Consider the following 27,202-nt stretch of genomic DNA (forward strand, 5'->3'; position numbering starts at 1 on the left):
CTATAAATACATTGGCGGAAGGAATCGCAATACAAAATGTTCAAGTATGTGTGAATTCCTAAGGGACCAAAACTGCTGAGGTCATCGGTCCCTAGACTTACAAACTACTTAAACTAACTTAACCTAATTTATGCTAAGAACAACACACACACCTACGCCCGAGGGAGGACTCGAACCTCCTGCGGGATGGGCCGTTCAATTCATTGCCAAGGCACCTCAAACCGCGCCGCTACTCCGCGCGGAGAATCGCAATAACAAAAAAATAATGTAGAGCAATGAAATTGCAGGAATACATTTGTCTAGCTGACATATTTAAGTTGTTAATATTGCAAGATCATAGATTAATGTAAGCACGAGATAAGCCATTGAAAATGTGTTATGCTGGTACATTAATACCTGATGTAACCGCCAGGATGTTGAATGCAAGGATGCAGACCTGCATGGGTTGTGTTGTACAGGTGCCGAATGTCAGCTTCTGCAATCGAGCTCCATACCTGTTATACTTGTTCAGTCAATACAGGGGCGGTTAATGTGTTTGTGGATGACGCTGTAGTTGTACGGTGATGTCCCATATCTTCTCGATTTGAGACAAATCTGATGATCGAGCAAGCCAAGGCAACATTTCGACAGTCTGTAGAGCGTATTCGGTTACAACAGCAGTAAGTGGGCGAGCATTATCCTTTTGGGATAAGGTGCCTGGAATGCTGTTCGTGAATGGCCGCACAAGAGGTGTAATTACCAGACTGACGCACAGATTTGTAGTCCGGGTGCGTGGGATAAGCCCGAGAGTGTTTCTGCTGTCATACGAAATCGCACCCCAAACCATAAATCTAGGTATAGGTCCAGTGTGTAGATAGGTTGGTGGCATGACGTCAACGGAACTCTTCGCATCCAACACAGGGCCATCACTGGCACCAAGGTAGAAACAGCTTTGATCAGAAAGCGGAACAGACCTCCACCCTGCACTCCAATGATCTCTCACTTGACAATGCTGAAGTCGCAATTGGCATTCAGTGTAAGGCACGCTACAGGGAGCTGTTCTTCATATCATTGTGGTACCAACTGCTGCTCAAACTGCTGCTGCAGACGCAGCACCAGTTCGATGAGCTGCAGCCATACATCGAACTCGATGATCTCTCCTCTCGATAATGCCACGTGACCGTCCGCAGCTCGGTCTTCTTGCGACCGCACATTCCCGTGACCACCTCTGCCAGCAATGATATACAGTGGCTACATTCCTGCCAAGTCTTTCTGCAATATCTTCAAAGAAATATCCAGCTTCTCATAGTCCTATAACACGACCTCTTTCAAACTCAGTGAGATACGGATAATGGCGTCCTTATAGCCTTAAAGGAATCCTTCGCCAACATCAACTCACCTCGTCGAATCTCAAATATAACAAACACTCACGACCGTTACGGCGTGTTTTTAAAGCAAACCTGATTTACGTACTCGTAATGGCGCTACTAGCGCCACTCTGATGCAGGTGGCTCAAAATCTGAATACACTTCATGTTTCAAATGTAGAGACACGCCTACCAACTCCTTCTTGGCTGCGATTTCTGTCCGTCAGAGTATAACAAAGATGTATTACAGGCACAGAGGATGATTCATAAATAAAACGCTTCTGTGGTATAAAATAAACAATTTTATATTTAGTGACATAGAGGGAGCTCATCTCCAGGTAGATAATCGGTACACAAGCGACAGAATGTACTACTTAATACGTTCCAAAACGCCGTGTATCTTCATCTACATGGATACTCTGCAAATCACATTTAAGTGCCTGGCCGAGGGTTCATCGAACCACCTTCACAATTCTCTGTATATTCCAATCTCGTATAACGCGCGGAAAGAATAAACACCTATATCTTTCCGTACGAGCTCTGATTTCCCTTATTTTACCGTGGTGATCGTTCCGCCCTATGTAGGTCGGTGTCAACAAAATATTTTCGCATTCGGAGGAGAAAGTTCGTGACTGTAATTTCGTGAGAAGATTCCGTCCCAACGAAAAACGCCTTTCTTTTAATGATTTCCAGCCCAAATCCCGTATCATTTCTGTGACATTCTCTCTCATATTTCGCGGTAATACAAAACGTGCTCCCTTTCTTTGAACTTTTTCGATGTACTCCGTCAGTCCTACCTGGTAAGGATCCCACACCGCGCAGCGGTATTCTAAAAGAGGACGGACAAGAGTAGTGTTGGTAGTCTCCTTCGTAGGTCTTACATTTTCTAAGTGTTCTGCCAATAAAACGCAGCCTTTGGTTAGCCTTCCCCACAACATTTTCTATGTGTTCTTTCCAATTTAAGTTGTTCGTAATTGTAATACCGAGATATTTAGTTGAATTTACGACTTTTAGATTAGACTGGTTTATCGTGTAACCGAAGTTTAACGAGCTCCTTTTCGTACTCATGTGGATGACGTCACACTTTTCGTTATTTAGGGTCAACTGCCACTTTTCTCACCATTCAGATATTTTTTCTAAATCGTTTTGCAGTTTGTTTTGATCTTATGATGACTTTATTAGTCGATAAACGACAGTGTCATCTGCAAACAACCGAAGAAGGCTGCTCAGATTGTCTCCCAAATCGTTCATATAGATAAGGAAACGGGATTCTTCCGGGGCTGTCACGTCGTGTTATATTGGTTATAGATAGGTAGGGTCAAGTGCTTTATACAGCCCTTGGGATAAGGACCATTTGCATACCAACAGAAGGACCGTCTCAGTGTCACTATGCTGCAGTACAGGGTCAAAGTATGAATATTACACACTTCTACCTTTAATTGCAAACATTTTAGTTTAGGCTTTACCGTGACTGTTATTTACATTAAATTAAACAACAAGTTTACTGTTACCAGTCAATGTCTATTTATCTCCACGGCGCGTTTCAAAGGTTTAAACTTCCATCATCAGATGGATTTACATTTGTTAGTATGACATTTGTGTGTGTTGTAATACGATTTTTTTTTGTAGGAACTTATGGCACTCTCTCCAGTGCTCACAGGTTCCTTTAACTGTCGTAGCACATCACATGTATGACAGTGTACATGTGGTGTGTTACGACAGTGAAAGGAACCTGTGACAGCTTAAGACAGTGCCACAAGTTCCTACAAAAAATTCGTAACACAGCACACACAAATGTCATACTAACAAACGTAAATCCACCTGATGATGGAGGTTTAAATCTTTGAAAAGCGTCGTGGAGATAAATAGACATTGACTGGTAACAGTAAACTTGTTGTTTCATTTAATTAACACTTCTACCTGCTTAGACAAATGGAGCAAATCACATTGTGATATACAGTGGGTCTTACGGGACATATAGAGGTACGATTAGTTCATTGGCAGTACCACAGAAACACCAAAGAAAGCGCGTTTTGCCACTTTTTCGTACTAAAACTGAGCCGCAGTATCCAAGATCACTACGCACAGTGAATGGATGTAGTTTTTACAACATATTCTTAAGATCCCGATGTCGAACAAACTTGAAAATTTTCTCGACGTTTTTATGCGTTTCCGAAATATGGAGCTGCAAATTTACCCTACCTGTACACGTAAAATCTGGGGTGATGCCAAAACGTAGTTTACAAAGTGACGTAGCATGGAGAAATGTTCTGTAAAGGATCTCCGTAATCATCAGAGAGCGAGCTACAGTTAGGGGAATTTGTGGGAGTGAGACGTGAGTTGCATGTTAAAAAGAATGCTAATTCGTTCACAGGCCAAAAGTTTTGGCATCATTTTTAAAGGTGCTGAGGAAGTTAGAATGACGCAGCTGGTAATCCGTCTTTCAGAGCCTTTCAATAAGGAGCATATTCACGTTATTGTTGGTAATTATAATAACATATTTGCTGTTTTCTATCAAATATGTGAAGAATAATCGTTAGTAAACAGTTGTTAGTGGAAACTCATGTAAAGAAAAATTAGTAATTCTCTGCAGCATTTGTAAAATTCAACTTTCTGTGTTAATGGAGTACCGGAAATGTTAAAATTTCGTGTAATGACAATTTCAGGAATACTCAGAGCTCGAGGTTACCCTCTCGGACTAAGAAAAATGAGGAAAATTAACTAATCTCCTTCTACAATTTTTAAAACATGTGTACAAAATTAAAATTTCTCAGTAACGTTTGTGTTAGATACCCACAACAACATTTTTTTATTAATTAAACTTTTCAATATTTCTGATTTTTTGATTTTTGCAATATAGGAGTAGGCTATAATTTCTTTATCCGACGTCAGTTTCTCGTAATCGAGCAATCTGAAATTCACAAAGATGAAACAATCGTAATAATTCAAATCTGGATAACAGGGTTGATGAGCCGTGGAATTGGCTGTCGGCAGTGGCAATTACAGACGCGTATACTGGGCACTTGTTCCAGTGAAATACAATTCTTATTCAATAAAGATGTATTCAATAAAGATAAATTAATTTACAGGGCATCCAAAAATAATTAGTTACAAACTAATAAGAGCAACATAAAGCAAAATTGAGACGTAATAAAAAATATATAACGTAAACGGACACTGGTCGCTTTCAGGTATCGCGGGAACTATTTTACGTAGTAAGTAATGCCGCCCGTATTTTAATTCGGAGAGAGAGAGTTTGCATACATTAAAAGAGTGGCGGCGAGCGCTACAGCACGGCCGTAATTTTCAAGTAAATGAGACTGTGGCACTAATTCCGTGGTCCTGCCGTGCTAGACGCGTCCGGTTTGCTCGTATCGTGAGATGTTAGCTCTATATCAACTACATATATACTCAGGAAGAAACTGTACAATGCTTGGCGGGGGTACATCGCACCAGTATTATTGATTTTCTTTCCTATTCCATTTGCCTTATGAATCAGAGGCAGATCACTGTTATGTGCATTTATACGTCTCGTACTCTCTCTCGTTTTCATGATCCTCATATATATATATATATATATATATATATATATATATATATATATTCCCTAAAGGTACACAACAGGGTTTAGCGAGAACTAGGCCTTCTGTCTTCCAGGCATTCTCATTTAAATTTCCTCAACACCTCTATTATTCATGGGAAATATCCCAACCTGTTACTATCCTTGTAGCGCATCTCAGAATTTGTTCTTTGTCTGTTGTCATGCCAACTTGATAAGGATTCTAAACAATGGAACAATAGAATTGACCGTACTACTTTCTCGAATGCAGTGGATTTCTCCAGAGAAATAAAGAGAGAGATTTCTATTCGTCTTTCCTACTACAGATTTACGTCGTCACCCCATTCAATATCTCTTCTTGGTTTTGTCCATAGATACATATTCAGTTTAACGTGCTCAAGTTCACCACTAATCTTATTATTGGATAAGATCAGGTTCTGTCTTTTTGTTATATGACCCATTTATCCACGTTTGATGAGAGATGCCTATCACAATCATCAAGTCGAAATTTTGTTAATATCTTTCTGCAATTCTTTACTTTCGTACAACGACGATACTCCCCAGTGCAGTTCCATCAGCTGGTAAACTTATGGTGCTGCTCATCCTATGTGGAAAATCGCTTATGTCTATTGTGAATGTTACCGTAAAATGGTTTGAGTAGAAACAGTATTCAATTGACAATTTTTAAAATAAGTATGAGAAGAAAAATTATGTGTACCTAATTGTAAACTCGTAATTACATTTGAGACCTGATTTATGCTTTCAGAACACAAAAAATAAAAACTCCGTATTCCTATTCATCCTGCTGAGAGCGATGAATAGGTACAACAGTATTAATGCTATTATTTTTTTCTGTTTATTGCCTTTGGGGTGAATAGGGCCATATCAATAACTGTTTTGGACCTAGGAGAATAAGAAACAAAACTTATCTGTTTGAAAAAGCTTTTTATTTAATGCAATAGGAAATTGAGTGAATTGTTGTTTCTACTCGTTTTTTAAACAAAGTTATGTCTGTATTTACATTGTTGTAATATTAAATTTATGAACTTGATTTGTTTGTTCATACTTTAAGTCAGTGACATCATGTTTAAAAATTATGTCTTTGAATCTACAAGTCGTACCCCTAGAAGAAATGAAGGGCTTTCGAACATCATCTCCTTAAATAATAAATGACTTCTCATCCGTTGGAATAAACGTATTTAGTCGGCCATGATTTTTTAAAAAAATATCAACATAACCTTTACCATATAAATAACAAATTTCATACCGAAAAATCGAAAAGACTGCTAACTTTTTGCACATGCTTTGTCCATAGCGTAATCTCCTGGATTGAGAAAAATGCCAGATGGTTCTTCGTTTCCATCAAATTCTTCGCCTTCTTCTGAAGAAACAGCGACGATTATGGTTTCTGTTCACCCCACAAATTACGGAAACACTACCCCACATTAGCCGAAACACAAGTCAAAATGAAGTGTACTTCAAAAGTAAACGTTTGCTTAGTGAAACGGAATTGCAAATTTGTTTTCCACGTACTTAAATTAAAACAACACCATTTAGATTGGTACTTACAGATAAAGTTCGAAGTAAGCAAAGTCAGCACCCTATCTGACGTTTGTCATATAGTACAAAAAACGTCGACTTGTAGTGTTGTCAAGTTTGATATTCATAGTCTCCTCGTTAGATTTGTTCACTACCAAACTAAACAAATCTTTGAATGATATTCCCATATGCCTTCCGACTCGGTAGGAAATAACAGTAAGTGTCGTTACTATTCTCCCCATTGTTTCTATTCACCGCATTTTAACGTAGAAGTCGTACTGCACACCTCTTCCTTCCCTGTGGAACATTCGCAGTCCAATAAAGCGTACTGGACTCTGTTAATGAAGCATCCCTCCAGTCAACAACAGATCTGAGTAATTGTAGCAATCGTATTAATGTGAGGTACAGCGTCGAACATATACGAAGACGCAATCGACCTCTTCACAACGATCTGTGATTTGCAAGATGTTTTGTCTCCAGGGTGTCGTAATTTCTGAGCTTACAATACGCTCTAAGGTACTGGAACGGTCGGACATCAACGATACTGGTCTCTAACTCTGCGCATGCAGTACATTGAGGTCACAAAAGTCATGGGACAGCGAGATACACATATACAGATGGCAGTAGTTTCGCGTACAAAGGGTATAAAAGGGCAGTACATTGGCGGACCTCTCATTTGCACTCAGATGATTCATGCGAAAAGTTTCCCGACGGGATTATGACCGCACGACGGAAATTTGCAGGCGTTGAACTCGGAATGGCAGTTGGGGCTACACGCACGAGACATTCCATTTTGGAAATTGTTAGGGAATCAAATATTCCGAGATCCACAATGTGAGAAGTGTGTCGAGAATACTAAATTTCAGGTATTATCTCTCACCACGGACAGCACAGTAGCCGATGACCTTCAGTTAACGACTGACATTCAGCGCCGTATAGGTAGAGTTGTCAGTTCAAAAAAAATGGTTCAAATGGCTCTGAGCACTATGGGACTCAACTGCTGTGGTCATAAGTCCCCTAGAACTTAGAACTACTTAAACCTAACTAACCTAAGGACATCACACAACACCCAGCCATCACGAGGCAGAGAAAATCCCTGACCCCGCCGGGAATCGAACCCGGGAACCCGGGCGTGGGAAGCGAGAACGCTACCGCACGACCACGAGATGCGGGCAGAGTTGTCAGTGCTAGCAGACAAACAACACTGCGTGAAACAACCGCAGAAATCAATGCAGGACGTACGACGAACGTATCCGTTAGGACAACGTGCGAAATTCGGCTTTAATGGGTTATGGCAGCAGACGACCGATTGCGAAACTCTTTGCTAACAACACGATATGGTCTATAACGCTTCTCCTTGGTTCGTGACCGTATCGGTTGGAACCTATACGAGTAGAAAACCGTGACCTGATCAGATCATTTGGTAAGAGCTGATGGTAGGGTTCGAGTGTAGTGCAGACCCCAGGAAGCCATGAACCGAAGTTGTCAACAAGACACTATGCAAGCTGGTGTCGGATCCATTATGGGGTAGGTTGTGGTTACACGGAATGTGCTGCGTCCTCTCGTCCAACTGAACCGATCGTTGGCTGCAAATGGTTATGTTCGGCTACTTGGAGACAATTTGCAGGCATTCATGGCCTTGTTCCCAAACAACGATGTAATTTTTGTGGATGAAAATGCGGCTTGTCGCCGGGCCACGATTCTTGTGTTGTCTAGTTAATTGTAAATGTTTTTTCGTAACATCATTTTGGCCACTGATGTTAAGGAAGAATGTTTACAATTGACTGTATAGTAAGTATTCATTACGATTTGATGATGCTGAGATCGAAACACGTCAATAAGGAGTAAAGAATGAAAAAAAGGGCTAAGTGACCAAAAAAGAGTAATTTATTAGTTCATTCATTGACCTGAGATGTGATTTTGCCTCAAGTGTAGTTATTAAGGCCTTACATGGCCAATAATGTCGAAAAGCGATCTTAATTTTCTAAATAACTTTATTTGTCTAGATCTTGGGTTATAAAATGACATGACTTGTTTCGATTGTGCTAGCAATCATCTTCAGATCTAAAACAGACAGAAAAAGACTGTTAGTAAAAAAGTTATATCTACTTACAATACGTACAATACCAGCCGAAAAATTCTTCTATACGAGCATAAAAAAGGCGAATAGGCTCCTGTTTATTAAAAGACATTGACTGATAAGTGGTGTTCCAGCTGCCTCATTCTACCTTCCTCTGCACCTTTAAAAATTTCGCCAAAAGTCTGGCATGCGAACATATTCCTGCTCTTTTTAACACGCAACTCACTTCTCACTCCCGCACACCCATTAGCCCATTGCTGTAAGTCGCTTATACTCATCCACTCCCACCTGCCCATTCTCACTCACTCATTGAGCCGAACTCATTGTCATTATCTCTTTGTGTCTCTCTGTGACTGTGCCCTGTTTCACGTTCTGTCCTTCTCATACTTTCTCAGCTGACTGTTACTGTCTCCTTCTTGCTCTCTCTTACTGCTACTATTTCATTTATTCCTTCCACTGCTTCTGTCTCTTTTTGCTGTCACTATCGCTCTCCTCCTTGTTGTCATTATTATAGACTCTGCCTCTCATTATCATTCGCTTTCACCTACTTCCTCTTACTCTGTCCCTTTACTTAGGCTCCTTGTCACCGTCCGCTCGGCTCCCCCCCGTCGGAGGTTCGAATCCTCCCTCGGGCATATGTGTGTTTGTGTGTGTAGTCCTTAGCGTAACTTTGTTTAAGTTAGATTATATAGTGTGTAAGTTTAGGTCCCGATGACCTCAGCAGTTTGGCCCCATAGAACCTACCACAAATTTCCAAATTTTATCTCTCTCCTACTGACCCTCACTCCTTCACTCTTTTCCTTTCTGTCGCTGTGAACTATGTCCGACTGCCACCGTGTCCTCTTTCACTCTCACTGCCATTGTCTCTCCTTTCTATACCACTATAACTGTCTACTTTTTTCCATTATTTATTACCCCTATGAACCACGGACCTTGCCGTTGGTGTGGAGTCTTGCGTGCTTCAATGATACAGATAGGCGTACCGTAGGTGCAACGACAACGGAGGGGTATCTGTTGAGAGGTCAGTCAAACGTATGGTTCCTGAAGAGGGGCAGTAGCCTTTTCAGTAGTTGCAGGGCAACAGTCTGGATGATTGATTGATCTGCCCTTGTAACACTAACCAAAATAGCCTTGCTGTTCTGGTACTGCGAACGGCTGAAAGCAAGGGGAAACTACAGCTGTAATTTTTCCTGAGGGCATGCAGCTTTACTGTATGATTAAATGACGATGGCGTCCTCTTGGGCAAAATATACCGGAGGTAAAATAGTCCCCCATTCGGATCTCCGGGCGCGGACTACTCAAGAGGGCGTTGTTATCAGGAGAAAGAAAACTGGCGTTCTACGGATCGGAGCGAGGAATGTCAGAGCCCTTAACCGGGCAGGTAGGTTAGAAAATTTAAAAAGGGAAATGGATAGGTTAAAGTTAGATAGAATTAGTGAAGTTCGGTGGCAGGAGGAGCAAGACTTTTGGTCAGGTGAATACAGTGTTATAAATACAAAATCAAATAGGGGTAATGCAGGAGTAGGTTTAATAATGAATAAAAAAATAGGAGTACCGGTAAGCTACTACAAACAGCATAGTGAACGCATTATTGTGGGCAAGATAGACACGAAGCCCACGCCTACTACAGTAGTACAAGTTTATATGCCAACTAGCTCTGCAGACGATGAAGAAATTGGTGAAATGTATGATTAGATAAAAGAAATTATTCAGGTAGTGAAGGGAGATGAAAATTTAATAGTCATGGGTGACTGGAATTCGACAGTAGGAAAAGGGAGAGAAGGAAAGGTAGTAGGTGAATATAGATTGGGGCTAAGAAATGAAAGAGGAAGCCGCCTGGTAGAATTTTGCACAGAGCATAACTTAATCATAGCTAACACTTGGTTTAAGAATCATGAAAGAAGGTTGTATACATGGAAGAAACCTGGAAATACTAAAAGGTATCAGATACGTTATATAATAGTATGACAGAGATTTAGGAACCAGGTTTTAAATTGTAAGACTCTTCCAGGGGCAGATGTGGACTCTGACCACAATCTATTGGTTATGAACTGTAGATTAAAACTGAATAAACTGCAAAAAGGTGGGAATTTAAGGAGATGGGACCTGGATAAACTGACTAAACTAGAGGTTGTGCAGAGTTTCAGGGAGGGCATAAGGGAACAATTGACAGGAATGGGGGAAAGAAATACAGCAGAAGAAGAATGGGTAGCTTTGAGGGATGAAGTAGTGAAGGCAGCAGAGGATCAAGTAGGTAAAAAGACGAGGGCTAGTAGAAACCCTTGGGTAACAGAAGAAATATTGAATTTAATTGATGAAAGGAGAAAATATAAAAATGCAGTAAATGAAGCAGGCAAAAAGGAATACAAACGTCTCAAAAATGATATCGACAGGAAGTGCAAAATGGCTAAGCAGGGATGGCTAGAGGACAAATGTAAGGATGTAGAGGCTTATCTCACTAGGAGGTAAGATAGATACTGCCTACAGAAAAATTAAAGAGACCTTTGGAGAAAGGAGAACCACTTGCATGAATATCAAGAGCATTGATGCAAACCCAGTTCTAAGCATAGAAGGGAAAGCAGAAAGGTGGAAGGAGTATATAGAGGGTCTATACAAGGGCGATGTACGTGAGGAAAATATTATGGAATAATATAAAGATGAAGTGGGAGATATGATACTGCGTGAAGAGTTTGACAGAGCACTGAAAGACCTGAGTCGAAACAAGGCCCCCGGAGTAGACAACATTCCATTAGAACTACTGACAGCCTTGGGAGAGCCAGTCCTGACAAAACTCTACCATCTGGTGAGCAAGATGTATGAGACAGGCGAAATACCCTCAGACTTCAAGAAGAATATAATAATTCCAATTCCAAAGAAAACAGGTGTTGACAGAAGTGAACATTACCGAACTGTCAGTTTAATAAGTCACACATACTAACGCGAATTCTTTACAGACGAATGGAAAAACTGATAGAAGCCGACCTCGGGGAAGATCAGTTTGGATTCCGTAGAAATGTTGGAACACGTGAGGCAATACTGACCCTACGACTTATCTTAGAAGAAAGATTCAGGAAGGGCAAACCTACGTTTCTAGCATTTGTAGACTTAGAGAAAGCTTTTGACAATGTTGATTGGAATACTCTCTTTCAAATTCTGAAGGTGGCAGGGGAAAACTACAGGGTTAGAAAGGCTATTTACAATTTGTACAGAAACCAGATGGCAGTTATAAGAGTCGAGGGGTATGAAAGGGAAGCAGTGGTTGGGAAAGGAGTGAGACAGGGATGTAGCCTATCCCCGACGTTATGCAATCTGTATATTGAGCACGCAATAAGGGAAACAAAAGAAAAGTTCGGAGTAGGTATTAAAGTCCACGGAGAAGAAATAAAATAACTTTGACGTTCGCCGATGACATTGTAATTCTGTCAGAGACAGCAAAGGGCTTGGAAGAGGAGTTGAACGTAATGGACAGTGTCTTGAAAGGAGGGTATAAGATGAACATCAACAAAAGCAAAACGAGGATAATGGAATGTAGTCGAATTAAGTCGGGTGATGCTGAGGGAACTAGATTAGGAAATGAGACACTTAAAGTAGTAAAGGAGTTTTGCTATTTGGGGAACAAAATAACTGATGATTGTCGAAGTAGAGAGAATGGCAAGGAAAGCGTTTCTGAAGAAGAGAAATTTGTTAACATCGAGTATTGATTTAAGTTTCAGGAAGTCGTTTCTAAAAGTATTTGTATGGAGTGTCGCCATGTATGGAGGTGAAACATGGACAATAAATAGTTTAGACAAGAAGAGAATAGAAGCTTTCGAAATGTGATGCTACAGAAGAATGCTGAAGATTAGATGGGTAGATCACATAACTAATGAGGAGGTATTGAATAGAATTGGGGAGAAGAGGAGCTTGTGGCACAACTCGACTAGAAGAAGGGATCGGTTGGTAGGACATGTTCTGAGACATCGAGGGATCACCATTTTAGTATTGGAGGTCATCGTGGAGGGTAAAAATCGTAGAGGGAGACCAAGAGATGAATACACTAAGCAGATTCAGAAGGATGTACGCTGCAGTAGATACTGGGAGATGAAGAAGTTTGCACAGGATAGCGTAGCATGGAGAGCTGCATCAAACCAGTCTCAGGACTGAAGACAACAACAACAACAACAGTTACTTTTTCGTCTGTCTCCTTCTCTCTCAGCATATAAAAAAGTGCGAATATGTTCAAATGTTTTGAGAAAATTTTAAAGTTGCTGAGGAAGATAAAATGAGACAGTTGGTACACTACTTTTGAGTAAGAGTTTTTTAATAATCAGGAGTGTAATCCCCTTTTTTTGTTCCCACAGGTGCATTTTTTCCTCTGGTTCCTTTCTTTTCCCTTCTACAACAGGGCATCCCACTCATATGAAAAGAACTTAATGGGTCAGTAATATTTTGACGATTTTCTTTTGTGAAACTGAAATAACGGAAGACTATATTATGATCTCACACCTCAGACCGGATTTTATGTGCACAAAAATATTGCATGTGCATCAATACAGCAGAAATGTAAGCTTCCAAAAACCCTTCTGATGATGATGGAGACATTTTACAACATTTTTCCCTGTGCTACGTCACTTCATGAACTACGTGTTTGCCTCATAGCGGATTTAACGTGCGTATCTTACGTGTACCAGTAAGTTAAGGTTGAACCTCTGTATCTCGGAATTATGTATTCCGCATTTTCTCGGGAATCGCCAGTGAACTAAATGGTGCATGCATAAGACCTCTTAAGGAGCACTGTAGACCACATCAAATGCAAAAAGAACCAACTGATTTGCTCCAGTTGTCTAAGCTGGAGGAAGTGTGTAATATTCATAATTTGACTTTGTACTGTAGGATGGTTACAGTAAGACGATCCTGATGGTGGGAATGCAAATGGTCGCTGATACAAGGACTATCCAAAGCAATTGAGCCTACGTTTATGTCACCAACAGAGCCCGGGGTATGAGCCCGCGGAAAAATGTCGTTTCCATGCACGGCGTTTTGGAACATATTGGTAGCTCGTACCGTCGCGTGTGCACCAATAAAAAGAGTGTACATGTCATTCGTTGAACAATCAAGTTCTAACATGGAGACCATATGCCTATCGGACTTTTTGCAAAAACAGACATAATGTCTGATGGGATAACCGCAATCAGTGGTTTTACAATGTTGGTTATAATCCGTTTTGATTGCAAAATGTTTATTCACATGACCGGTTTCGGTTCCTCTAGAACCACTTTTAGATCTGCAAGATGGATTAAAAGTAACATTGTAAAATCGGACTTTTGTAACATTTTAGATATATGGGACGCGGGGTTCAGGACTGAAATATCAATCTTTCAGAGCGTTTCGATACAACTGTCAAAAATTCTCGAGAAAGTCGACTTCAAAGTTTTCGGAACTTCTTTAATGAGCTAAAATAATCTAGTGTCTTTGATGAGCAGAGTGCCTCTTTGATAAAGTGCTCTCTTGTAATGTGGGTAGACTGCGTTTCATACCAGGCGGACTTAAATTTTTAAACAGAGGTACATGTACTACGAACATTTCCGTGAATCGCAAAGTACATGAAAAAATGTTGGTAGCGCTCCATGCTGGTAATCGCTGGACGAGTTTAGTTTAAATACAACATTCATCAAATATATGCTGATTAACAAATATCTGTCATTAGTTTGGAAATGTATGTTTATTATTTCTAAACACGTATCGCACACAAAACTTCAGTTTTCATTGCAAACTAAAATTCTTAAACGATTTTTTATAAATTAAGATCATTTAAATAAAAAAAAAAACATTACAACTTAATTTTTTCATGTGTATGTAGTTTATGCTTCAAATAAATACTCGTAGAACTCGTACAAAAATTTGAAACTGGAACTGGAAATCGACCCAGCCTACGTGGCAGGCGAACAGTCTACCACAATACCACATTTTTTAAAAAAAGATATATGTTTTTATTCAGCAAGAGGTATTACAAAACTTTTACATTTACTTTGAATGAAACTTTTAAACAAGATGTACAAATGGTGAGAAATTTTCTCTTTCACATTTTCTCTATAGTGGGGGCGAGTTAAGTAAAATGGAAAGAAGACGAAGACCTCTTCACAGACGACTTACTGCAAAAAGGCAATATCAATGTAATTTTTCTAAGAAGTTTCACCAAAATGTTCATATTTTTTAATTCCACAAGTATTTAACGTTACAAAAGTAAGCACTCTTGTGTTTCCATGCTAATACATACGTATTATAAAAATGGATATGTGTGTGTGTATGTATGTGCGTGTGTGTGTGTGTGTGTGTACCTTACTGACAGGTAACAATCGCTTGGGGGGGGGGGGGGGGAAGAGGAGGAGGGGGAGGGGTAAGAACCACCTATCTATGAAAGGGGTGGCGTGGAAAAAGAAGCGTACCCCACGACGCGTGAATTTCCCGACTTTATTCGCTCAGTATTTGAGAATGAGAGCACTTAGCGACTTGCAAATAAACTTTACACGTAATTTCAAATCTTTACGAAATTTCTTCTCCATAACGATCCCAACAAAACGATGAAAGGAAAAAGGATTATCGCTTAGTACTTTTCCGCTGTTCATGCCTCTGAGGCATGACGTTATAATTTATTACTTCTTTACTACTAACTATATTCGCGATACATTTTTCAGACGGTATTCACATATAGCATTGAATGTAACTGCATAATTATATCAGTGTACGACAAGTAGTTCAGGAGATATGACGTCATAAAGAGATACGTGAAAAACTGCCGCATCGCGCATGACGTTTAAATTTATTCGTTCTTTGCTACTAACTCTATTCGAAATAAATTTCAAACAATGTATCCGCATATCTCGCTGAATATATCTACAAAATTATATCATCTTCGGTCCCAAGTACCTATTAAAAGTGGAAGAAAGCTATTATTGTGTTGACTGCTTTGTGTTAATGGTAGTTAGTCATGAACGACGCTCAAAACATTTTCTGAAACCATTGTGAACGTTTTGTAGATAGTGCCATATTTTATATCTCAGGACTTAAGCAGGACAATTCTACAAAGAAATTTGTAAGTTCAGGGTTGCTTCATGTAAAAAAAAGCAATCATTTGCTTTATTCATGTACCTCATATTTGCTTTAGGTTTCAAAATAGGTCAAGATACACATTTGTTATCAAACCTTTCAACAATTAAAAATACTTAAGCAATATTACTATAGCTGAATTTTTCAAAGCATTGTTGCTTTGCCTGAATTTACCACATGGATCAGTGTTTAAGTTAGCATTGCTTGTCCTAATTTAATTTTATTTCTTGTGGAATGTGTAAATTAATTTACGTTGGTGTTGAAGCAAAGGAACACTTTGCACTGCTGACACTGTACAAAGCTGATGCCCCTACAGCCTTCAGCATGATGATCACCTCATCATATGAACATGACTGTCAAACCTGGTAATCAAGCTAAAAAATATACGAGGGTTGCACTGCTTTTTTTTCTCATCCGAAAACAACGCTACGAATGCGAAACGTTACGTATATATTATTTCAAGTCTCCTGAGTGAGCGCGACAAGTTTTCTTCACTTCAGACAGATAGCATAGCTGCAGGACAGTTTCAAAATGGCGTCTGTAGGTGATGCACGTTACAAGCAACGTGCCGTCATTGAATCTCTCACTGCAGAGAAAGAAACTGTGGGGAATATTCACAAACGCATGTGCAAAATCTATGGAGCTCCTGCTGACGACAGAAGCACAGTTAGTCGCTGGGAACGGCCATCAGAAGGTGGTTCGACCGAGCTCCACGATTTGCAGCGGTCGGGGAGACCATCCACAGCTGTCACACCCGACACACCTGACCTAGCCCCCTCGGACTTCCACTTGTTTGGGCCATTGAAGGATGCCATTCGTGGAAGACATTTTGAGGACTATGGGAAGGTGATTCACACAATGAAGCACTGGCTCCGCCTACAGGACAAAGATTGGTACCGACAGGGCATACACGCCCTTGTTTCACACTGGGGAAAGGCCATACAACGCGATGGTGATTACGTGGAAAAATAGGATGTGTAGATAAAACACCATTCTTTCGTGTGTGTAATTCTCATTATGTTCAATAAAGAATTGCTGAAGAACAAAATGCGGTGCATTGCTTTCTGGGCAACCCTCGTATAACCCAACTTCACAGTTAGTTTGGTTTGGCCTTCAATTTTGACGATTTTGCTCCACTTTGGTGTTTGAGTAACTTCTGACTGCCGGAGATTTTCTCACTGTCCCTAACAGTGTGCTCAGCTTACTGACAGTAAGAGTATTTATGAGTGTATTTCGCTTTGCTTCCTTGGATGTTGTTTTCATTTTCATTCAGAACTGTTGAAGTTTCAGTCGACTGTCGTTGCTATGTAGCACGATGAGTTATTCAATTTCTTGTGGCGTTGGATTCAGGTGGTCTGTTACATGTGGTTGATGTGAATGTTATACCACAGCTTGCACTTGATTTATTGCTTCCATCTCAAGTACGGTCAGTAAATTCATTACTGTATCAGACTTCTACTTTCTCGGGGACTGTGATGGTTTTCCACCACCTTCTCCTTCTTCTGAGTTCAAAGTTTCCTTTCCCAGTGGTCGCGTTTTCTTCTTCTGAGGATTGTTTATAGTGAGATGATACTACATTCCAGTTTATGGGCCACTAACTTTTCGACAAATTCCCGCGTCAACCACTGTTATACTGTTTTCTTAGGTAGTAGTTACGGGTTGGAACTGAGTGTTCTTTCCACTTACGTCACTACCAGTCTCTTCATCTAGTGATGCTTTTCTTGTTTCTTTACTCAAAGGAGGGAAGTCGTCAAATAAGACACTCAATTTTGGTGGCTCCTCTATTATCCTGTACATTAACGGCAGGTCTCATATCTTATAGTTGTTGTCTGGTACGCTGTTTTAGTATATTGTTCAAAACAAAGACCCACTGCGGACACTTTTCGCGAAGGTACGCTGGCTCGTTACACAAACGACAGATAGGATTCTGTTCTGAGGTGATAACATGTGCCATGCAACCAGATCTGGGATAGAAACTCTAATAAACAACTGCACTGACCTGATGCCATTGTAACACTGATTCTTGTACGTACTGGACCAGCTTTCAAATGGAAAGTTTTGAAACTGGCCATATTTTGAAAGAACCTGTACTAAATCATTATTTCTTAGTTCTGTCTGCAATACAAATGTCAACCAGACGAAAACAGACGCAAAATACCCAACATTGGCGATTTTTTACAGAAGCACGAAATTTATCGCGGACTTCAATGCGATATGCCTATAACAGTTTCCACAACGAAACTTTGTTTCGAAACCTGGCAGAAAATCCAAAGAGATTCTGGGCGTATGTGAAGTATGTTAGCGGCAAGAAACAATCAATGCCTTCTCTGCACGATAGCAATGGAGATACTATCGGAGACAGTGCTGCCAAAGCAGAGTTACTAAACACAACCTTCCGAAATGCCTTCACAAAAGAAGACGAAGTAAATATTTCAGAATTCGAATCGATAACAGCTGCCAACATGAGTATCGTAGAAGTAAATGTCCTCGGAGAAGTGAAGCAACTTAAATCACTTAATAAAAGCAAGTCTTCTGGCCCAGGCTGTATAGCAATTAGGTTCCTTTAGGAGTAAGATGATGCATTAGCTCCATACTTAACAATCATATACAACCGTTCGCTCGACGAAAGATCCGTACCCAAAGACTGGAAAATTGCACAGGTCACACCAATATTCAAGAAAGGTAGTAGGAATAATCCACTAAATTACAGACAATATCGTTAACGTCGATATGCAGCAGAATTTTAAAACATATATTGTGTTCGAACACTATGAATTACCTCGAAGAAAACGGTGTATTGACACACAGTCAGCATGGGTTTAGAAAACATCGTGTTTGTGAAACACAACTATCTCTTAATTCACATGAAGTGTTAAGTGCTATTGACAAGGGATTTCGGATTGATTCCGGAATTCTGTATTTCCGGAAGGCTTTTGACTGAATGTGACTGAATTTGTGATTTCCTATCAGAGAGGTCACAGTTCGTAGTAACTGACGGAAAGTCATCGAATAAAACAGAAGTGATTTCTGGCGTTCCCCAAGGTAGTGTTATAGGCCCTTTGCTGTTCCTTATCTATATAAACGATTTTGGAGACAATCTAAGCAGCCGTCTTAGGTTGTTTGCAGATGACGCTGTCGTTTATCGACTAATTGAGTCATCAGAAGACCAAAACAAACTACAAAACGATTTAGAAGTAATATCGGAATGGTGCGAAAAGTGGCAGTTGAACCTAAGTAACGAAAAGTGTGAGGCCATCCACATGAGTGCTAAAAGGAACTCGTTAAACTAGATATTACAATAACGAACAACTTAAATTGGAAGGAACACATAGAAAATATTGTGGGGAAGGCTAACTAAAGACTGCGTTTTATTGGCAGGACACTTAGAAAATGTAACAGACCTACTAAGGAGACTGCCTACACTACGCTTGTCCGTCCTCTTTTAAGATACTGCTGCGCGGTGTGGTATCCTTATCAGATAGGACTGACGAAGTACATCGAATAAGTTCAAAGAAGGGCAGCACGTTTTGTATTATCGCGAAATATGGGAGAGGGTGTCACAGAAATGATACAGGATTTGGGCTGGACACCATTAACAGAAAGGCGTTTTTCGTTGCGACGGAATCTTCTCACGAAACTCCGATCACCAACTTTCTCCTCCGAATGCAAAAATATTGCGTTGACACCGACGTACATATGGAGGAACGATCACCAAAATAAAATAAGGGAAATCAGAGCTCGTACGGAAAGATACAGGTGTTCATTCTTTCCACACGCTATACGAGATTGGAATAATAGAGAATTGTGAAGGTGGTTCTATGAACCCTCTGTCAGGCACTTAAATGTGATTTGCAGAGTATCCATGTAGATGTAGAAGCTCCACACACGTTATGTCACGTTCTTCGAAAATATGTTCCAGTACAAAAAATGCCATATCGAATCGGCAGCTGTAACTATTAAAATTATTTGGAGACGTCATAAAATATGCCATATTATCTGCTAAAATGTAACGATATACACACATCAAAAAAAGTTTTGCATCACCTCGTTTCCGAGAGTTCCGGAACCTGTACAGAACATTGGAATAGAGATCAACATAAACATCATTTCCGACCCTTTTATTGCTCATGAAAAGGACACATTGCATGTTGTACCACCTTACAGCGAGACCTTCAGAGGTTGTGCTCCAGATTGCTGTACACAGCGGTACCTCTAGTACCCAGTTGTCGTCCTCTTGCACTGATGCAAGCCTGTATTTGTCGTTGCACACTATCCACAACTTCATCAAGGCACTGTTGGTCCAAATTGTCCCACTCCTCAACGGCGATTCGGCGTAGATCCTTCAGAGTGGTTGGTAGGTCACGTCGTCCATAAACAGCCCTTTTCCATCTATCCCAGGCATGTTCGATAGGGTTCATGTCTGGCCACTCTAGTCGAGCGATGTCGTTATGCTGAAGGATCGCATTCACAAAATGTGCGAATTGTCGTCCATGAAGACGAATGATCGGCAATATGCTGCCGATAAGGTTGCACAATCGGTCGGAGGATGGCATTCACATATCGTAATGCCGTTACGGCTTGACCACCAGCGGCGTACGTCAGCCCCACATAATGCCACCCCACAACGTCATGGAACCTCCAGCTTGTTGCACTCGCTGGACAGTGTGTCTAAGGCGTTCAGCCTGACCGGATTGTCTCCAGACACGTCTCTGACGATTGTCTCGTTGAAAGCATATTCGACACTCATCGGCTAAGAGAACGTGATGCCAATCCTGAGCGGTCCATTCAGCATGTTGTTCCCATCTGTACAGCGCTGCATGGTGTCATGGTTGCAAAGATGGACCTCGCTGTGGACGTCGGGAGTGAAGTTGCGCATCATGCAGCCTATTGCCCACAGTTTGAGTCGTAACACGATTTCCTGTGGCTGCACGAAAAGCATTATTCAAAATGGTGGCGTTGCTGTCAGGGTGCCTCCGAGCCACAATCCGTAGGTGGTGGTCATCCACCGCAGTAGTAGCTCTTGGGCGGCCTGAGCGAGGTATGTCATCTACAGTTCCTGTCTCTCTGTACCTCCTCCATGTCCGAAGAACATTACTTTGGTTCACTCCGAGACGCCCGGACTTTTCCCTTGTCGAGAGCCCGTCCTGGCAGAAAGTAACAATGCGGACGCGATCGAACCGCGGTATTGACCGTCTAGGCATGGTTGAACTACAGACAACACGAGCCGTGTACCTCCTTCCTCGTGGAATGACTGGAACTGATCGGCTGTCAGATCTCGTCTAATAGCGCTGCTCATGCATAGTTGTTTACATCATTTGGCGGATTTAGTGACATTTCTGAACAGTCAAAGGGACTGTGATAAAATATTCACATTCAACGTCTATCTTCGTCTATCTGGGAACCGAGGTGATGCAAACTTTTTTGATTTGTGTACTTGGTATAGCCTGTCTTTTCTGCCCTATCCTGTATCTAATAATCAGTTTCAGCTGCTCTATTCGCCACACGCTTATGCATAACGTTGAACACACTGTCAGATTATCAAGCTATCTTAGTATGTTATCGATAAAATCGACAATGGAGATTCGTCATGCAAATCACATATACACTGCATTATTCAGTACCATTGCATTTCAAAAGCCTCTGCTCATTCCGTGTCTGAAGTACTTATGGTCCACGTTTCACTTGTATATAAGTCTACGCTCTATACAGATATCTTCAGAAAAGACTTCCTAATACCTAAATTTATGTTCGGCGTTTTTCGGATATGATTTTTGTGCCACAGGCATTTTATATTTTTCCGCCAATGTCAGTAATATTGCTGCCCAAGGCACAAAATTCATCGACTGCTCTCGGTGGCTCATTGTCTAATCGAATTTCCTCGCTATCGTCTGATTTAATTTGACTGTTTACAGTTATCTTTCTTTTCGTTTTGTTGATTTCCGTCTTGTAAATTCTTTTGAAAACACTGTCCATTCCATTCAACTCACCTACCATGTCCATTTCTGTATCTGACAGAACTGCAGTATCATTACCAATCTCTAAGTTTCTTCTGTTTTTCCTGAATTTTAGTTCCCTCACCAAATTTCGCTTTGATTTCAAATGGTTCAAATGGCAGCACTATGGGACTTAACAGCTGAGGTCATCAGTCCCCTACAACTTAGAACTACTTAAACCTAACTAACCTAAGGACATCACACACATCCATGCCCGAGGCAGGATTAGAACCTGCGACCGTAGCAGTCGCGCGGTTCCGGACTGAAGCGCCTAGAACCTCTCGGCCACCACGGCCGCCATTCGCTTTGGTTTCTTATACTACTTGCTCAATGTACAGATTTAATAACATCACCTGACTCACTCCCCTCTCATCCACTAGGGAGTTTAGGTGGGAAGTTCGAGCAGCTAGTGGGTCGGTACTGAATCGAACTGAGGAAAAAAGAACTTTGTGCTACACCATCTTGAGTAAAAGAAGGCATCCGTTGATGGTACACATAAGAGGAATAAAGGCATAAAGTGATCGTTAGCTTCGTGATAGAGGGAATTGTGGGTGTTAAAAATTATTGAGAGAGAGAGAGAGAGAGAGAGAGCGGAAGCACTGAATGGAGTAAACAGATGTAAATGCTTGTAGATTGAAGCGGCTTCCACAGGATGGACTAGCATGGGGAGCTGTACGAACCCAGTCTTCGGACTGAAGACCACAACAACAACATCTCTACAAAATATTCTGCTACGCCAAAAAAGACTTTCCTCTACGTGTTTGTAAATAAAAAAAAAAGGTTCAAATGGCTCTGAGCACTATGGGACAACTTCTGAGGTCATCAATTCCCTAGAACTTAGAACTACTTAAACCTAACTCACCTAAGGACATGACAAACATCCATCCCCGAGGCAGGATTCGAACCTGCGACCGTAGCGGTCTCGCGGTTCCAGACTGAAGTGCCTAGAATCGCTCGTCCACTCCGGCCGGCTGTAAATAGTCGTTTAAGGTGTTAACATTAAAAAATTTCGGAACCATTAAAGGCATCGGGATTCACACAGATGAATTATAAAAATGTGTAAACGACACGTATTGTCTTATAATAGCAACAATAATAAGAGAAATATTTTTTTATGGCTACAGTTCCAGCTCGCCCTGCAATACCCTGTTTACGGTGCTCCCTTTGTGTTGTTTTGGAGCCGACATGGTTCGCGGGTGTGACATTCTGTTCTGTAGTGACTTTTGCTGCCATCGTCCTCTCAGTTTTCGTCACAATCCTCTTCAACGACCATTTGTCCCGACCACTCAACACACACTGGCATCCGCGTTGTGACTGAGTGCTCCCCTGGTATGCGATGTAAATTTTCAAATGATGCCTCTCGAAACACGGAGCGCTTTGTCTGCCTTGGTTACGGAAGCACCCATCATACGAGTGCCAACAGTGTGCCCAAGTTCGAATTCATGTAGCTCCGAGACATGCAGCCAACGCGACACAGAACACTGTCCTGGTCCCCAATATCATCTGCATTTATATTTATGTTCAAACAGGAATTCCTTGCCGTGTTCCCACGTTTTTGTTCAATCCTTATTTATAGCAGCGCACTATTCTGCGCAAATGATGTTTTAAGTATGTATATATTTTTCTGATTAAAGACACCTCGTAAGACGTGTAATACAGTGAAGCGCCAAAGAAACTGGTATACTCGTAGGCATGCGTACTCAATTACTGAGATATGGAAACAGGCGAATACGGCGCTGTGGTCGGCAACGCCTATACAAGACAACAAGTGTCTGGCGCAATTGTTGGATCGGTTACTGCTGCTACAATGGCAGTGAGTTTGAACGTGGTGTTACAGTCGGCGCAAGAGCGATGGGACACAGCATCTCAGAGGTAGCGATAAAGTGGGGATTTTCCCGTAGGACCATTTCACTAGTGTACCGTGAATATCAGCAATCCGGTAAAACATCAAATCGCTGGCATCGCTGCGGCCAGAAGAAGATCCTCCAAGAACGGGGCCAACGACAACTAAAGAGAATCTTTCAATTTTACAGAAGTGCAACCCTTCTGCAAATTGCTGCAGATTTCAGTGCTAGTCCACCAACAAAAAGCGTGCGAACCAGCCAGCGGAACATCATAGATACGGGCTTTCGGAACCGAAGGCCCACTCGTGTACCTCTTACACGACACAAAGCCTTACGCCTGTCCTGGGCCCGTCGACACCGACGTTGGACTGTTGATAACTGGAAACATGTTGCCTGGTCGGACGAGTCTCGTTTCGCATTGTATCGAGCGGATGGACGTGTACGGGTATGGAGACAACCTCATGAATCCGTGGACCCTGCATGTCAGCAGGGGAGTGATCAAGGTGGTGGAGGCTCTGTAATGGTATGAGCAGTGTGCAGTTGGAGTGAATTGGGACCCATGATAAGTCTAGGTACGACTCTGATAGGTGAAACGTACGTAAGCATCCTGTCTGATCGCCTGCATCCATTCATGTCTTTTGCCATTGGGCAATTTCAGCAAGACAATGTGACAACCTAAAAGTCCAGAGTTGCTACAAAGTGGCTCTAGGAACACTCTTCTGAGTTTCAACGCTTCCGTTGGCCACCACAGATATGAACTTTATTGAACACATATGTGATGTCTTGCAACGTCCTGCTCAGAATAGATCTCCACCCCCTCGTACTCTGACGAATTTATGCATAATCCTGCAGGATTCATGGTGTCAATTCCCTCCAGCACCACTTCAGACATGAGCCAAGTCCATGACACGTCATGTTGTGGGACTTCTGCATACTCGCGGGGGCCCCTACACAGATCTGTCAGTTTCTTTGGCTCTTCGGTATAGTTGCACACTGAAACAATAGAATATATGCAATCTATCGCATATGGAATAAAGTCTCAAAAATACTTACGAATACGACTGCACCCAACAGCAGAGTAACTGTAAAGAATCGGACAGAAAATGTCATGGTAGCGTCCTAACGTCCCGTCGTCCCCAAACAATTGGAAATCCGTGGAGGTGCATCCTTTATTTGAAGGATATCTGCCCGCGCAGGCACTAGTCGTTCCCACTGATTATCTGTCGGCGCTGTTCAGAGAGCTTCCGTTGCGCCAGTCTTTACAAAATTGCCACCCAAATCGCCGTCGCATGACTAGAACTGCGTCGTTTAGCTACTTTTGTGTCACGTATGCTGGGAAACACGATACGGAAATAGCCCTATTCGCAATGCTAGAGCAGTAGACGATGACGAATAACTTTGTTACTCGTCCTCTTACAAAAAGTCTGGTAATGGATTGCGAAGGCCATCCTCGAAATTTACCTGCTATTTACCCCCACCATACGGCGTCGGCAACGGCATATATCAGCAGAAAGTCTGGGCATGTTCGCAGGCACTGCAGACGCTCTGCTACAACTGTGTGAGGAGGGAAGCACTCGGGTCACAGGTAAGACCGGGAACAGGACTGTGGGACCATCGGCTCTGGACAGGGTAGGGCACGGCATGGTCGATGTACGACGTAAGCAATATGTAATTTGTACCTGTTCTGCAAATGTAAGACATAAAACATATTAAAAGGAAGGTCAGCGTTGGTCGCAATATTGATGTTTTATTGATAGCAGAATCGATTTTCGGTCACACAGTGATCATCTTCGGTGCTGTACACATTCAATAAACAATAAAACATCAATATTATGACCAACGCTGACCTTCCTTTTAATATAACATATATGGTCGTGGTGCACACAGCACTCCATGGAGTCGCCAATCAATAAAACATATTGTTGTTTTGACCATGAGTTCGAAGACTGGTTTGATGGAGATCTCCAATGTTAGTATATCCAGCGCAAGTATCTTCACCTCTGAATAACTATTGCAACCTACAGCCATTTGAACGCGCTTACTGCGATGAAGCCTTGATCACTCCTTTCGTAAAGTTTCGCCATAAAGTTTTGTTTCTCCAGTTCTATTCAGTAATACCTGATTTGTTATTCGATCTACCCATCTCACGTTCAACATTCTTCTGTAGCACCACACTTCAAAAGCTTCTGTCCTCTTCTTGCGTGATCTGTATGTCGTCAACGTTTCCTTTCCGTACAAGGCTATATCTTCCTGCAGTTCTGTTATTTATTGTGAATGATTGGGTTTAACTGTAGGAATGCCAACCTTCAGTTGCCGAGCACTAATGTTCCGTAATAACATCAGTTCTGCTAATGTTGCTCGGGTGAACCGATCGTAATTGGGACCTAACAAAAAAAGTTCCCGAATATTGTCACTGTAGGAAGTGGTACTGGGGACCTAAAACATGTGATCTGACTGCGTTTATGTGATCGAACTCCCTACAACAGTAAAATTCCAACGCTCGGAACGTGAAACAATTCTAACGAGTAATCCACATCAATTCAAAGAAATTATTCTTCCTACTACACACATCAAGCATTAAATAAACAGAAAATTGCACTGCACTGCAATTAATTGAAAATAACTCAAAATATTGTAACGCAAATCCTCTCAATATGCAAAGGAAAAGTGCTGAACACAAAATTCTGTGTACATTCTCCCAATAACAATACATTCACTGTCCCCGTGCAAATAGTTAACTATCTTTAAATGCAAGTCAGGCAATGTCAACATAAATTATTCTGACCTGGTGCAATAAAAGTTTTACGTCAGTCGGTGACGAGCACGAAACTGTGACTGGCGTGTACAAAGTTTTAATCAAATATTCTTTTGGCGCGGCGATTGCATCCATGGAGTCTGTCCTATGCGACTCACTGCTTTCTCGCCTCCACAGCTTAGGCATTCTTCGCCCAGATACTCGCCTTCCGGGTTGTGATGTAGCGCGGTGCCTCGTAAATTCAACATATTCCAGATTTTCAAAAACATAAGTAATAAAATGATTTTTCCCCATCTTGCAGCCCTTATCCCACCACTTAGCAAACACTTTTAACACATCGTCCTAGCTTTTTATTGTAGGTTATTTTACCAGAAGAATAAAAAAGCGAATGTACTGCCCATAAATTCCGACCGTTACCGCTTTCAGAAAAGAATTCCTGAACCTTAATTTCATGTTTTCTTTTCCAGATATTCTTCTTTTGCTACTTTCAGTCTATCCGTTATATCCCCTCTGTTATTTTGCTGTCCAAATAAAAGGACTAATCTACTACTTTTGGTGTCTTACCTAATATGATTCTATCGTCACCACCTGATTTAATTCACCTGCATTGTGTTGATGTTCATATTATAAACTCTTTCTAAGACATTTTCCATTTCGTTAAACTGATCTTCCGAGTCTTTTGCTATCTGTGATTGGGTTGAGATGTTACTTCAAAATCTCAAAGTTTTTATTTCTTTGTTGTTTATATGCAGAATGAAGTGACAAATGAAAATTTATATCACGACTGGGATTTTTTTTATCTCATTTTTTTCCGTTTTATTTGTTCCGAGCGGACGTCTAATGACGCTTGTTCAAGTTCATCATTGATCCATTAAACTCAGTTATTTTTTTATTAAAGAGGGCAACTAACCCTCTGACCGAATGTGCTGAGCAACCGTGCCGGCAGGATTCGAACCCAGGTCTACTGCTCAGTAGGTAGATGTGCTAAGCACTGTTGCTTT

At 41.3% G+C, this 27,202-nt stretch overlaps 1 protein-coding gene across 1 annotated transcript in view; it reads right to left on the reverse strand.

The window, feature by feature from the left end:
• Window positions 1-24,625, reverse strand: part of LOC124711906 — a 48,102-nt gene extending 23,477 nt beyond the window's left edge. The window contains exon 1 of the mRNA XM_047242158.1: window positions 24,500-24,625. Coding sequence (XP_047098114.1) covers window positions 24,500-24,556 — 57 coding nt within the window. The 5' untranslated portion in view covers window positions 24,557-24,625. The remainder of the gene's footprint in view (window positions 1-24,499) is intronic.
• Window positions 24,626-27,202: the final 2,577 nt, after the last annotated feature.

Source organism: Schistocerca piceifrons, chromosome 8 (assembly GCF_021461385.2).
Source record: "Schistocerca piceifrons isolate TAMUIC-IGC-003096 chromosome 8, iqSchPice1.1, whole genome shotgun sequence".
Classification (NCBI taxonomy): domain Eukaryota; kingdom Metazoa; phylum Arthropoda; class Insecta; order Orthoptera; family Acrididae; genus Schistocerca; species Schistocerca piceifrons.